This window comes from Neovison vison, chromosome 4, assembly GCF_020171115.1.
Source record: "Neovison vison isolate M4711 chromosome 4, ASM_NN_V1, whole genome shotgun sequence".
NCBI lineage: Eukaryota > Metazoa > Chordata > Mammalia > Carnivora > Mustelidae > Neogale > Neogale vison.
In genome coordinates this window covers 141752444-141766334 of record NC_058094.1, presented here as the reverse complement: position 1 = coordinate 141766334, position 13891 = coordinate 141752444, and the positions used below count along the sequence as shown (strand labels likewise).

At 46.7% G+C, this 13891-nt stretch overlaps 1 protein-coding gene and 2 long non-coding RNA genes across 5 annotated transcripts in view; 1 reads left to right on the top strand and 2 right to left on the bottom strand.

Moving 5' to 3' along the window:
* Positions 1–1173, bottom strand: part of LOC122904713 — a 91827-nt gene extending 90654 nt beyond the window's left edge. The window contains exon 1 of the long non-coding RNA XR_006384249.1: positions 1133–1173. This is a non-coding gene — a long non-coding RNA (uncharacterized LOC122904713). The remainder of the gene's footprint in view (positions 1–1132) is intronic.
* Positions 811–13891, top strand: part of PIK3CG (phosphatidylinositol-4,5-bisphosphate 3-kinase catalytic subunit gamma) — a 34591-nt gene continuing 21510 nt past the window's right edge. Inside the window, exons 1-6 of one of the 3 annotated variants that reach the window (XM_044245818.1) lie at positions 4677–4896; positions 4986–5091; positions 5442–5566; positions 7278–9284; positions 12358–12423; positions 12530–12755. In XM_044245818.1, the coding sequence (XP_044101753.1) occupies positions 7290–9284; positions 12358–12423; positions 12530–12755 (2287 nt within the window). In that variant the 5' untranslated portion in view covers positions 4677–4896; positions 4986–5091; positions 5442–5566; positions 7278–7289. Of the gene's footprint in view, positions 885–4668; positions 4897–4985; positions 5092–5441; positions 5567–7277; positions 9285–12357; positions 12424–12529; positions 12756–13891 lie in introns of those variants that run through there. The other 2 variants (XM_044245817.1, XM_044245819.1) reach the window with 2 other exon arrangements.
* On the bottom strand, positions 1404–4669 carry LOC122904712. Its single transcript, XR_006384248.1, has 3 exons — positions 4627–4669; positions 2852–2922; positions 1404–1414 (listed from the first exon to the last, which is right to left on the bottom strand). It is a non-coding gene; the product is annotated as an uncharacterized LOC122904712 (long non-coding RNA).

Sequence of the window (13891 nt, the reverse complement as noted above, 5' to 3'; positions counted from 1 at the left end):
TTCCGGCATTCTAGGCTACTTAAGGAAATTTCAGTCTTCCAAACTCTACCTGCCTATCCTATGCCCTCCGCTGGAATGCTCTTCCCCCTCGCCTCTCCCTGCCCAGCTCTCCCTGTCACCCACCCCTAACGAGCAAGGCCTTCCCTCTGGAAGGCTCAGATGGGAAAGACAACCCTAAACTCCTACAACCCTTGCTGCCCCCCGCGTCATCTGTGTGTGATGACAGCAGGTGGACATCTCTGGCCTGCTAAGGGGCAAGTTCCTTGCAGCCAGGGACTCCTTCTGCCAGCACACGGACGACAGTCCATGACAAACGTTAACCGAATGCTTGCTTCGTGGGAAGCAGACATGATGGTCCGGCACTGCCCCCGCCCGGAACATCCAGATTCACAAGGCAAGGGGTCTGCCAAGAAGTCGGAGGAAAACCCTCTTAATTAAGAAAGTATGGAAAGTTGCTTAAATTTCAGACATTTTTAAAGTAAAAATGACTTTAGGTAAATACTATGGTTGTTTCATATTGACGTATAACGCACTCGCAGAAAAGTGACCATCGAGGGTGCAGCTCGATGAATATTCAGCAAAGTGGTCACTCCGCGCCGCCCCTACGTCATCCAGAAACAGTGTTCTCAACAATCCAGAAGCCCCTCCCCCGCTCATGTCGGTAAATACTATTTTAAAAGAAAAGGAAAGAAGGGGAGGGGGCAGATAGCCACTTCAAAAGAAAATGATAAACCCGGAGGGGGGGCACTCACACCCTCGTGGAGCCACGCCCATTGGGGCTTTTCCGGACCCGCGGAAAATTCTCACCGGATTAAACAGAACCACGAAATGGGTAATCGCAGAGCCAGCGGCCGGGCTTTGGAGGCGAAGAAGATTCCCCCTAGGTACCCGAAGGAGCGAGGCTGTGGGGTCCGCCCGGCCCGCGCGCCCCCCGGGGAACGGAGCATGGGGCGGGGGACCCGGGGAGGAGGGCAGGTGGCGCACCGCCCCAAGTCCAGTCCGCCACTCCAGGAGGGCGGCGCAGGGCGGTGGCCTCGTCGCCTCCCCAGCCCCGCAGGGCTTGGCTCAGGGTCCGCGCTCCCTTCCCACTTCCCATCCCCCCGCCCGCACTCCTGCGCTCTTTTTCTGGAACCTGGAGAAGCAGGGCATCCTCTGGGCTTCCTTCCAACGGGATGTGCCTCCGCCAAACTCTTAAGCAGAGAACCCAGGGCTTTGAAAGGCTCAAAGTCCTACGTAAAGGCCTGAGAAGCCGCTTCTGTTGCCATCGCTCCAAGCCTGGACCAGAGCTCAGAGCAGGCTCCATTTAAGCCCGTTGTAGTCTCTGCTATGCCCTAGAACAGGGAAATCAGGCACCATCTTTGGTTTGGAAGCTGCACTCCCTGTTGCAGTTCTGTCTCTGTCAGGATCTCGGTACCTGAGATAGAGACAGTCATGTGATGAGATAGTAGATAGGTGTGTAGGTAGATAAAACTTCTAGAGTGTCTGCAGGTAATTCTGCAGACAAGATCCCAGGGCTGGGTCTTAACATCTGTGTTGGGCGGGGGAGGGGGGGAGTGGATTTCTTGTTTACAAGGATGGGTGGTACAGGGAGTTTGGGGTCTTATATTTCAGTTCCTTATATTAAGGGAACAACAAAGAGAACTAATAAATTGGATCAGGCAGAGGGGCTATAAAGGGGATGTTTCTAAAGCATTACAGTTCCTTATAATCTTACACCGAGTTTCTTCCCACCTGCCACAGTCTGCACAACCGTTTCCTCCCATATTTCCTGTTCTGAAGTTTCCAGAGAAGGCAAATTGCAGGGCTTTGGGTTACATGTTTAGGTGGGAGGGAGGGGATGCCTGGGTTTTGGTTGATTTGGGAGACTAAAGGAGGATCACCCCATATTCCTGTTGTTTCCTGTAAATGCAAGGAGATCCACTAATTTTTTTTTCCTTTTTTCTTTTTTAAGATTTTATTTTTTTGTCAGAGAGAGCACAAGTAGGGGGAGTGGCAGGCAGAGAGAAGCAAACCCCCCACTGAGCAGGGAGCCCAATGCAGGACTTGATCCCAGCACCCTGGGATCATGAGCTGAGCCAAAGTCAGGCACTTCACCAACTGAGCCACCCAGGCATCCCTCTGCTGATTTTCAAAACAGATATCCTACACAAACTATCCATTTCACAAATATTTATCAAGGCCCTTGCTTTGTATGTACACTGTGTCAGACCCTGGGGGATTTGGTGATGAGCAGACCAGTCACTGTCCACAAGAACTCACAGTCCAGTGGAGGAGACAGCCCAGTAAAACAGCTATGGTCCCCTGGAATAAACACTGTGACAACTGCCGCTTCCCAGCTGTGGGACCCGGGGGCAAGTCACCCAACTTTGTGCATTATTTTCACAACCCATGAATGGGGATAACAGGAGTGCCCTCCTTGGGATGTGATGAGGATTAAATCAAGTAATGTATCCAAGTGCTTGGAACAATGTAAATCCCATAGAAAGTGCTATGGGAGAGTTTGTTCTTGTGGGTGATGATAGTATTGTTATTCTTGGGGTGATTACCGATGTAAAGAAAAGCTTCCCTCACCCTGTGCTTTCCTAAACCAGAAAGCCCACCAAAGTGATCTCTTCCCTCAAACTGTTGCATTTTTGTAGCAGACATCATATAATGTACTTAATCGTACCTATACATACTATCACATTGTACATCTTAGCTTTGTTTCTGCACATCTTATCTCTCCAACTAGACCGTAAATAAACTCTCTGAAGGCTAGCACAATGAGCTTTCCTCATAGCAAATGATTCATTCTTAATCTGTTCACTAACCACTGACAGATCTTACTGGGTTATTTTCTGATCTGTCCTACCTTGTCATTCTTGTGATGGTTGGAAGTGATTCAGAAGGTCGTGTAGGTCCACTGATAAGAAAAACATGGTCCTAGATGCGTGGAGATCCATAAAAGAGAAACATATCAATAAAGCAGGTTAATGATGAAGTCTAGGGGTCTTCTGAGTCTGAAAGAGGCCCTAACTCGTAAAGGATTCTTCTGCAAGGAGGAAGTATCCACAGAAAGGAAGGAGACATTGACCACGACTTCTGCCTTGGAACGCTTATGACATATAGTCAAATTTTAGCAGCTATATTAGGATTTGGGGAAGGGCAGGGTATTTTTAATCTCAAACCACCAATAAAGCCTGAACCATTTGCAAGTTTAGTCATAGAACAGACAATATTTGCATAATTGGACTTAGCTGAGTAGTTCCTTCAGTGGAAAGGAGACCCAAGAGCCAGTGTCTAGCACTTTGGAATAACTACTGTAATGGGAAGTGGAGGGGGCGGGTAATCAGGTTGGGATGTGCCCGCCCCCCCGCCCCGAGTGTGACTAAACCAGGGCTAGGAGGGGGATCTGTTGAATAGTCCGGGAAGAGAGCTGGCCAAGTTCATGGTCCCTCTGTGGTCAGCTCTCCTGCCCCAATTAGCCCCCCTTCAACAGGCGGTGGGAAGCACATTCCCCTCATTCAGAATCCACCAGGAGGACCAGCTCTGAGGCTTCTAAATCCACCATCCTCCTAAGGGAGGATTCCTAAGTAGGAATATACTTTGGGAAGCTGATGAGGCCCCTCTAAATTTTGGGGAGGCAGTCCTCGCATCAAATGGTTTGCCTGCTGCTGTCCGCGATTACAGGTACTATTTGACTATTTGTGGAAACTATCTGCAGAAAGCTAAGACCCAAGGGGTCCATGTGAAAGGAGACTGATCAGATCAAGGATAATTTATCTTGATGTAAGAGGAAGTCAGAGAACCTCTCAATTACATACCTCCAAGAAAGCTATGAGGCCAGCACCATCCTCCCTGTTGTTCCTGGGGCTCAGCTAGAGTCCAGGAGAACCCAGATTGGGGATGAACTCTAGTATAGGAAACCCTGGAGCAGAGGAGAGGGGACACTGCTTCAGGATCTGAGTGGGTTTAGGGGTTCCAGAAAGAACTGAGGTCACCTGGAAAATATAGAACTCTCTAAAAATTATTTAGGATGGTTTTTCTATGGATTCTCCACTCCCATGGGACTCAGAATCTATCTCTTTGTGACTGTCTATCTGATGGTGTGTCAGTGCTCAGCTCCCCAATCTTCCCATGACAACCATTTTTTTCTGTAGACAATATCGGTCACAGTAAGTCTCCTCCAACAGCACACATGGATACGAGCATACACACATACACACTAGTGATATTTTGAACCCAAAATGCTCTGAAAATATAGAGAAATGTCTTAGCAAGATAATAGCAAGCTCTCAGAGCTTATCTTTGAAAATGTTCAGCTTGGTAACTCGGGCCCCTAGATCACTAGGTTTCTCCCCACCCTCCACCCCTCAGTTACGGCTGATGAGCAAGGGTTCGTGAATTCCGGGGGGTGGGGGGGAATAATTCAATGAGCTTTGCAGGGCTAAGGGGCTTACCTGGGCTCCTAAAAAGCTTCCAACCAGACTGTTTCTCTAATATTGCAGCTGTTAGGCCTTTCCTTCTCAGAACCTTCTAGAAAGAACTATTTCTGTCTCGCATATTTATGTCTTATGAATGTGTATTTTAATTTGTTTCAGTCTCTGCCCTTCTAAAGCATTCATTCAAAGGGGAGAATATACATACCGTAAACATCGTTCACTCTCGTGCTTCCCTCTGTGCTAACAGGAAATGCATTTCTGACACTTTTAAAATGAGCAATCACACGTATAATCAACTTGGTTAAAACTTCCTTCCTGGTAACTGCAACACTTCCTCTGCATCTGGATATGAAGGGAGACCCAGAAAAGCGGAAGAGCTTAGAGGCACACAGGGTCGATTCGAATTCGTTTTGTTTGCAAAAACTAAACAAATGATCCTTCAGCATCTCCGTCTCGCTCTCGGCGGCTTTATCAGGTATTACTTCCTTCTATTTTTTGCTCTTTGTCGGGTCTGACTCAGAATAGTGACACTTCCGCCTCAGCTCGAATATTTTTATCTGGAAGGGTTGTCGGTTCTCGAGATGATACCACCGCTGAATGGCTCCGGTTCACTGTCTAGTCCAGCCTAGACGTGTGGATATTCACAAGGTTCCGGCCAAAGCGTCTGCAGGTGCATCTGTCCTGTTTTGTTTTGTTTTTGTTTGGGAGGAAGCGGGGAGGGCGCGGGGGCTTGTGCCCACCGGGCTTCTCGGTCTTACAAGTGCGTGCTCACTGCTTACTGCGCATAAGGGTGTTTCTGACGCCTTAAGAGGAGACAGCCTGTAGCCTCGGCCATGAAGGAGAGCAGTGAGTACTTAGCCTGTTTTCTTCTGCGTCCGGTATCTCGTTAGATGGTTCGGTATCACCGAGGCAGAAGCGATTGCTGTGCATGTGTCTGTTGCCTCAATGTGGACCGATTTTATTTCAACTCGTGTCAGTATAAATGTACCTTATGGTTCTCTTCTTCCACCGTTAATCTAGGACATAGGCACAGACCAAAGAGTGAATTAAAAGCTGGGAGAGAGAATCCTCTGGGACAGTTGATTTCATGTCTTTACTAAATGTAACTTCATCATATTTGAAGAGAGGGAATATTGACTTTAAAAGTAAGTTCAGGTCAAGATTTGAATAGAAGTTTGGATCTAATGAAACTTGTCTTGCTTATCTTTTTAATCAAACTCCTTTCGGTATATATCAAATGGTCTGCTCTTTCTTAAGGAAATAATTACTTATGAATCTCAGTAACATTAGTCATTTAAGAGAGTAAATGGTATTTTCTGAAACATTAACTTTTGTTTCGATATTTGATTCTTATTTAGAATATATCTTACAATGTGGTGATACTAAATGTTAAAATCAAAACACCTCATTTGTATTTCAATTTTAATATTTTTACTATTCATTGGAAGTGCTTCCTATTGCACTCTGTCACATTTGTACTCAAATGTTTTGTGAAGAGGAGTTACTTATTAAAGATTTGAGGAAAGAGTGAAATGATGAAAATGAATTTGTGAATTCTCATCACAGAGATGAAAAAATGAAGGCAAAAAAAAAAAAAAGTTAAATAATTGACTGGGGTCCACCTAGCAGGTCACTAGAATCCAGAAATCCGGGACGCCTGGGTGGCTCAGTTGGTTAAGCAGCTGCCTTCGGCTCAGGTCATGATCCCAGGGTCCCGGGATCGAGTCCCACATCAGGCTCCTTGCTCAGCAGGGAGTCTGCTTCTCCCTCTGACTCTGCCTGCCTCTCTGTCTGCCTGTGCTCACTCGCTCTCTCTCCCTCTGTCTCTGACAAATAAATAAATAAAATCTTAAAAAAAAAAAAAAAAACCTGTTTAAAAGTTTCCAGAAATCCTTTCTTCCAGCCTGTGGTTTCTCCACTATTGAAGGCAGAGCAGATGGAATGAATTGGTGCAAAGTGAAAAACATCTGAACGTTCCTACTACAAGAGTACTGCCTTGGGTGACTCCTCTAAGATCCTGCCTTAATGTAGCAATGACAGTGGAAACGTCATTTCGTAATTCAAAAACTTAAATACTTGCAAACGTTCTTACTCTGCAATATCACCCAATCTGATGGTTTTGAATATTATCAATGCAATTACTACCTTTTCTAACTAGAAAGGAAAAAAAAAAGAAAAAAAAAAAAGACAGATAGGAAGTTGGCTAGGAAGTAAGATACCTGATCCAGACAGTTTGAAAAATCGAGAATGTGCAGCATGGCTGGGTGAGGTGTCTGGGTCCTAAGGAGAAGTGTAAGACTGAACAAAGACGAAACAAGTGGAAGGCCCATTTTCAAAGTGGGGGGGGGGGTCAACATCTCACACTGCACCTTGTAAATTAGAACTCGGCCCTTTAACTGTGTGATTTTAGTCCTCTATCCATTTCAATATGCTTAAGAACAGCTATTACCCTGGAGCCGTTATAGCACATGAGGGACCGTGCGAGATGAGTGCCTTACATCTCTTTTTAAATTTTCAGATGTAATGAAAGTACAAGATAAATGAACCCCCCTATGCCTATCGCCCATGCTGAACAAGGATATCACCTAATTTAATCACTTCTTTCACCCTCTGAGGGATTCCTAATCCCAACTGACAGGTGGTAAACAGGCGCAGAGATCCCTGAACTTGCTGGAGGCCCCCAGATGCCAGGGGCGGGGTCAGGATTCCCGCGCCCGGATTCCAAACACCACCCCTGCCCCCACGTCCCTTCGTCCCTTCATGTGCGCGTCATTACCATTCTTCTCCCTTCTTCTGCCACCTCGTGGGACAAAAGTGCCTTTCCCGTGACAAAGCCTCCTGTGTCCCCGCTCCCAGGTCGCGTAGGGCATGGAGCTGGAGAACTATGAACAACCCGTGGTTCTGAGAGAGGACAACCGCCGCCGGCGCCGGAGGATGAAGCCGCGCAGCTCCGCGGCCAGCCTGTCCTCCATGGAGCTCATCCCCATCGAGTTCGTGCTGCCCACCAGCCAGCGCAACAGCAAGACCCCCGAGACAGCGCTGCTGCACGTGGCCGGCCACGGCAACGTGGAGCAGATGAAGGCCCAGGTGTGGCTGCGCGCGCTGGAGACGAGCGTGGCGGCGGACTTCTATCACCGGCTCGGCCCGGACCACTTCCTCCTGCTCTATCAGAAGAAGGGTCAGTGGTACGAGATCTACGACAAGCACCAGGTGGTGCAGACCCTGGACTGCCTGCGTTACTGGCAGGTGCTGCACCGGAGCCCGGGCCAGATCCACGTGGTACAGCGGCGCGCGCCCTCGGAGGAGACGCTGGCCTTCCAGCGGCAGCTCACCGCCCTCATCGGCTACGACGTCACTGACGTCAGCAACGTGCACGACAACGAGCTCGAGTTCACGCGCCGCCGCCTAGTCACCCCGCGCATGATCGAGGTGGCGGGCCGCGACCCCAAGCTCTACGCCATGCACCCGTGGGTGACCTCCAAGCCCCTCCCGGAGTACCTGCTGAAGAAGATCACCAACAACTGCATCTTCATCGTCATTCACCGCAGTACTACCAGCCAGACCATCAAGGTCTCCGCCGACGACACCCCAGGCACCATCCTCCAGAGCTTCTTCGCCAAGATGGCCAAGAAGAAGTCTCTGATGGATATCCCCGAGAGCCAAAACGAACAGGACTTTGTGCTGCGCGTGTGCGGCCGCGATGAGTACCTGGTGGGTGAAACGCCCATCAGAAACTTCCAGTGGGTGAGACATTGCCTCAAGAATGGAGAAGAGATTCACCTCGTGCTGGACTCACCTCCAGACCCAGCCCTAGACGAGGTGAGGAAAGAAGAGTGGCCCCTGGTGGACGACTGCACGGGAGTCACTGGCTACCACGAGCAGCTGACCATCCACGGGAAGGACCACGAGAGTGTGTTCACCGTGTCCCTGTGGGACTGCGACCGGAAGTTCAGGGTCAAAATCAGAGGCATTGATATCCCCGTCCTGCCCCGGAACGCTGACCTCACGGTTTTTGTGGAGGCCAACATCCAGCACGGGCAGCAGGTGCTTTGCCAAAGGAGAACAAGCCCCAAACCCTTCACTGAGGAGGTGCTCTGGAATGTGTGGCTCGAGTTCAGCATCAAAATCAAAGACTTGCCCAGAGGGGCTCTACTGAACCTCCAGATCTACTGCAGCAAAACTCCAGCCCTGTCCAGCAAGGTGGCCGCAGAGAGCCCCAGCTCCGAGTCCAAAGGCAAAGCGCAGCTCCTCTATTACGTGAACCTGCTGCTGATAGACCACCGGTTCCTGCTGCGCCACGGGGAGTACGTGCTCCACATGTGGCAGATCTCCGGGAAGGGAGAAGACCATGGGAGCTTCAATGCCGACAAGCTCACGTCGGCGACCAACCCGGACAAGGAGAACTCCATGTCCATCTCCATTCTTCTGGACAATTACTGCCACCCCATCGCCTTGCCTAAGCATCGGCCCACACCTGACCCTGAAGGGGACCGGGTTCGGGCAGAGATGCCCAACCAGCTTCGCAAGCAACTGGAGGCAATCATCGCCACGGATCCACTGAACCCTCTCACTGCAGAGGACAAAGAACTGCTCTGGCATTTCAGATACGAAAGTCTTAAGCATCCAAAGGCCTATCCTAAGCTGTTTAGCTCTGTAAAATGGGGACAACAAGAGATTGTAGCCAAAACATACCAACTGTTAGCCAGACGGGAGGTCTGGGACCAAAGTGCTTTGGATGTTGGGTTAACAATGCAGCTCCTGGACTGCAACTTTTCGGATGAAAACGTAAGAGCCATCGCAGTTCAGAAACTGGAGAGCTTGGAGGACGATGATGTCTTGCATTACCTGCTACAGCTGGTCCAGGTAGGACTGCTGCTGTGCTCCCCAGAGCACTGTCCTTCGAGGGTGTATTTGCATGTACACAGTCTCCCCATCCAGTGGTCATCAAATGCCTTTTGTCCATGGTGTCACAGTCAGTCACAGTAGATCTGATGAAGCCAAGTCAAAAAGCGACAAATTGTCCCATTTACTTGTGTACTCTCTTGGAGGGGCCGCCAATAAGCATTTTGAAGACCTGAGCAATTTTGCTTTTTAGGAAAACTGGCCCTACAGGAGTCCTTTGTTCTCATTTACTGTATGAGTGACAGATCTGACTTATTGAATGCTCCCTTTTGCCCAAACTGGGAGGCTCCAAGTGATTTGCATGCTTTTCCTGTATTCTCACATTGAACTCTCCCGACAACTATGATAGAGGTCAGATTAACATTTGCATTGTATGTGTGAGGGCACAGAGGCATGAAGAGTCTAAGGAATGTGCTCCAGGTCACATAGTTGGGAAAGAATCAAACCAGAAATCCAACTCCAGGCCCTGCTCTTTGCATGGCCTCCAATACCCTGCAACAATCCCATGGCAGGATAGTGTGTCCTAGAGAGAAAAGGTCAGCCTCTCTGATCGCACCCATCACCGTCCATAGAATAACATCTCCTATCTGGGTGGCACCTTGAAAGCCCCTCTCTGTAGACAGGTCTGGTCCAGGATTTCCACTCCAGTTCTCGCACCTTTCCCTGTAGTCCAGAGAAGCTAAGCGATTTGATTACGGTTTACCTAGGAAGTTGAAAAAAAGGAGGCATGGTTCCAGACACCACAGCAGTTCCCAGATGATATTGTGCTGCTTAGCAAGGAAGAGGAAGTAAAGGAATTAGAAGAGAATTGTTTATTTAGAGTGCAGAGATGTCCCTACATTAATTCAGTAACATGTACTGAGTGTTTCCTGCATTTTGGATGGTAGATACAGACCCATGATCACAACTGGGTCTGTCTCTGCCTCCCCATAACTTGTGGTGCTGTGGAGAAGATTGACAGCGAATGCATACACATACAAACAGATATTTAATAACAAATTGTGCACATGCTTTGGGGGAAGCCTGCAGAATATTATGAGAAAATCGGCAGGTGTCCTGGAGATACTTAATGTAGCTAGAGAAAACCAGGGACAGTTCTGAATACATGATGTTTTGACCCAAGATCTTTAAGATTAGCCAGGCCAAGTGTTAGACACTAAACTGTCAAATCATTAACAACCATTAGAGGAAGATCCCTGAGTTTTCTGAGGAGCATTTTGGATATTCTCAACTTTACTCTGAATCTTCACCTTATCATTAGGCAGATCCTTGAAATATGATATTCGACCTTTGCTTTCATCTATTAAATGTACCTAATCTTTCTCTCAGCCGACTAGTTCAGATCCTGACATAACACAAGTGAAAATTAATGAAATTTAATTCACTGATGAATTATCTTTTATTGTCATTTTCACAAGCAAATTGTGCAGAATTGAAAAATGAATGACATTCTTCTTGGAACTGTTTTAAATGAAAGAGGTCAGTAAGTAACACTACCATTGAATCTGTGGTCGTAAATGTGAAAAAGAGTCGTCATTTGTAAAACTATTTGAGACATTTTCCGATATGGCGGAATGACTCATTCCTGATGAAAATGGTCTCCTGGTTGAGACCAGCGTCGTGTTTACAGAAGTGAAACACGAATAAGGTCAAAAAGACTCACGTTCAAGCCAGAAACATACAACTGATTCTGAAGTCGGTACTGTGGCTAAATAACCACATTCTCAGAATTCAGACCCTCATGGCAGCTACAGACAGCTTACTGGCCCACATGTGAGAGGCGCCTTTGACAGCATGGAGATAAGAGAGAGATTATCATGTCAGGATTGATCATTTCCAACCTGGAAAACCAGAGTAAGAACTGGATGTTGTACCAAGAAACCCATAGGCCTGCAATCATTAAAGCGGAATGGGAATTTCTTTGGTTCCTTGGGAGAAAAAAGATAGACCATTTCTATTTGTAAAGGAAATACTAAGAGTATTGCTAATTTCATTTTAAGCCTCTCTTTATGCATACCTGCAATATCCACCCTCTTTTTGCACCCATCTTATTTGCTAGTCTTGCAGCTGTTAAAAAGATGAGCTACTGTAAGTACAGAGAATGATATTGCAAATATGTATACACCCACCATTCTTAATTATTTTTTCCACTTTACTGGTGCTTTTCCTTCCATCATAGAGCAGTCTGCCACCTGAGTCCATATCTCTGTGATAGCCAAGGGATAGGAAAATGACTAAACCAGAAGGAGCATCTAAAATCAGAGACTTTTCTGCCTTCAGCTCAGGTCATGATCCCAGGGTCCTGGGATCGAGTCCCACATCAGGCTCTCTGCTCAGCAGGGAGCCTGCTCCCTCCTCTCTCTCTGCCGGCCTCTCTGCCTACTTGTGATCTCTGTCTGTCAAATAAATAAATAAAAATAAAATAAAATAAAATCAGAGACTTTTCAGACAAAAAGCTCTGTCTACACTGCTCCATGGCAGAGGGGTAGTGATCACTCTGTGTGGACGGTCCAGGCCTGCTACTTACTTGCAGTAAGTAAGGCCCATGCGGCAGCTCAGGGAGATGCCAAACACAAATCTAGAGCAAAAGGGAACCAACAGGATTTTTAGGATTTCCACATCTAATCTTTTTCTCCTTATATGTACTGTTATCTCCACTGTCCATTTCCTTTCCAACAACCTCTTTTACATATCACTTTTGCCGATTTGTTGTAGCCATCCCCATGTGTCCCTTCTGTCCTTCCAGTAAATGAGGGAAGCCCTTACCGGGAGCTAAAGCCTCACAGCTTCACCTTTGAGGTTATCAAAAGCACGTAACGAGAGTTCTGGCTTCTAATCCCAGGCCCTAAGCAAGTGGTTCACTCTGGCCCAAAGTGTCCTTGAAAAGAAAGGGCTGACTGCAATGACTGGTAAAAGGCTTCTCACCCTAGCCCGGAAAGACCCAGGAAGGCAGACCATTTTCCCTGCAACCCCTTTTTCCTGATTAACCAACACAGAATGCAATTGGACAAGTGCCCATGTGTTCTTCCTTCAGGCTGTGAAATTTGAACCTTATCATGACAGTGCCCTGGCCCGATTTCTGCTGAAGCGAGGCTTAAGAGTAAGTCCTTCCACCTTGATCATAGTGGGGCATTTCCAAAGTTAGCGAGAATTGGCTGTGGGAGCCTGAGTCACACTAATTTCATCCTTCTCGTTCCCACCCTCAGAACAAAAGAATCGGTCATTTCTTGTTTTGGTTCTTGAGAAGCGAGATAGCCCAGTCCCGGCACTATCAGCAGAGGTTTGCTGTGATCCTGGAAGCCTACCTGAGGGGCTGCGGCACAGCCATGCTCCATGACTTCACCCAACAAGTTCACGTGATCGAGACGCTGCAGAAGGTCACCATTGATATTAAGTCACTCTCTGCTGAGAAGTATGATGTCAGTTCCCAAGGTACAGTGGCTGTGTTTTCGTGGTTCCCTTTCCAAAGGCTTTCATCTCCAAGTGCCCTCATCCTTGTGATTCTTCTCCTTCAGGAAGGCAAGTCGCACCTTCCGAAAGGGAGCCAGGGACAGGTTTTTTTAATCCCCTTTCTCCGTGGAGTAAGCAAATTTAAAGCTCTCTTTCTACAAGTTCATATTTTTTTGAACTATACACATATACATGCTAATGATGAATTTATGAAAATAGACATTAAACTCCATGAAAAATTTAAAAAGCATCATGCCAATATAAGATGTATTAAGAACAATTGTTTACACCCATCCAAAGATTAGTTACTTGCAAATACTTACTTATTTCCTCCCTTTCAATATGTGCATAATTTTCAAATTTTCAGTCATTTAAAGAAATTATTAAGAAACTAATTTAAAATGTGTGTGTGTGTGTGTGTGTGTGTGTATATATATACACACACACACACACACACACACACATACATTTATTTATTTATTTATTTATGTCCGTGGATTTATACATCTCCTCTCTGAAGTCATTTCCAAAATGATCTTCTTATCCCTAAGAAATCCTGCCCCTGCCTCTAGGAAAATTAATCACTCTTTCTCTGTATTCCCATAGCTTTGGGTTGATACGGTATTAAATTAGAGTCATTAACATGTCTTTCTGGTCTGGTAAATTTCATGAGCCTTGAAACAAGGGGCTATGTTTTACTCATTTGTGTATACCTAGACCCAGCACTATGGCCCCAGGTGGACACACTCTAACATACTCAGCCAGTATTTTAAACTTAATATTCCAAATCTCCACTTTTCCCCTTTGATTCTTTTCCAATACACCAGTAGTACTCTCCCCTAAAACATAATAATGGTAATAATCATCTTTTTGCATTGCAAATAAGAAAGGGAAGCACTTTTTCTGGCCTCCAGTATGGTATCCAGGAAGTCATTTTAACCTACATATTTTGACTTAGACTTTAGAATTCTGAAGAACTCTTGAATTTTGAGGCTATCACGTTGTCTCCACATATCCTAGCTTCCTCTTTTGAAAAGAATTTACAGAACTCTAACCGAATGGCATTTCAAACAGTCTTTAAATGTCTGTTCCCCAAACCACATGGCAGTTGAGAGTTT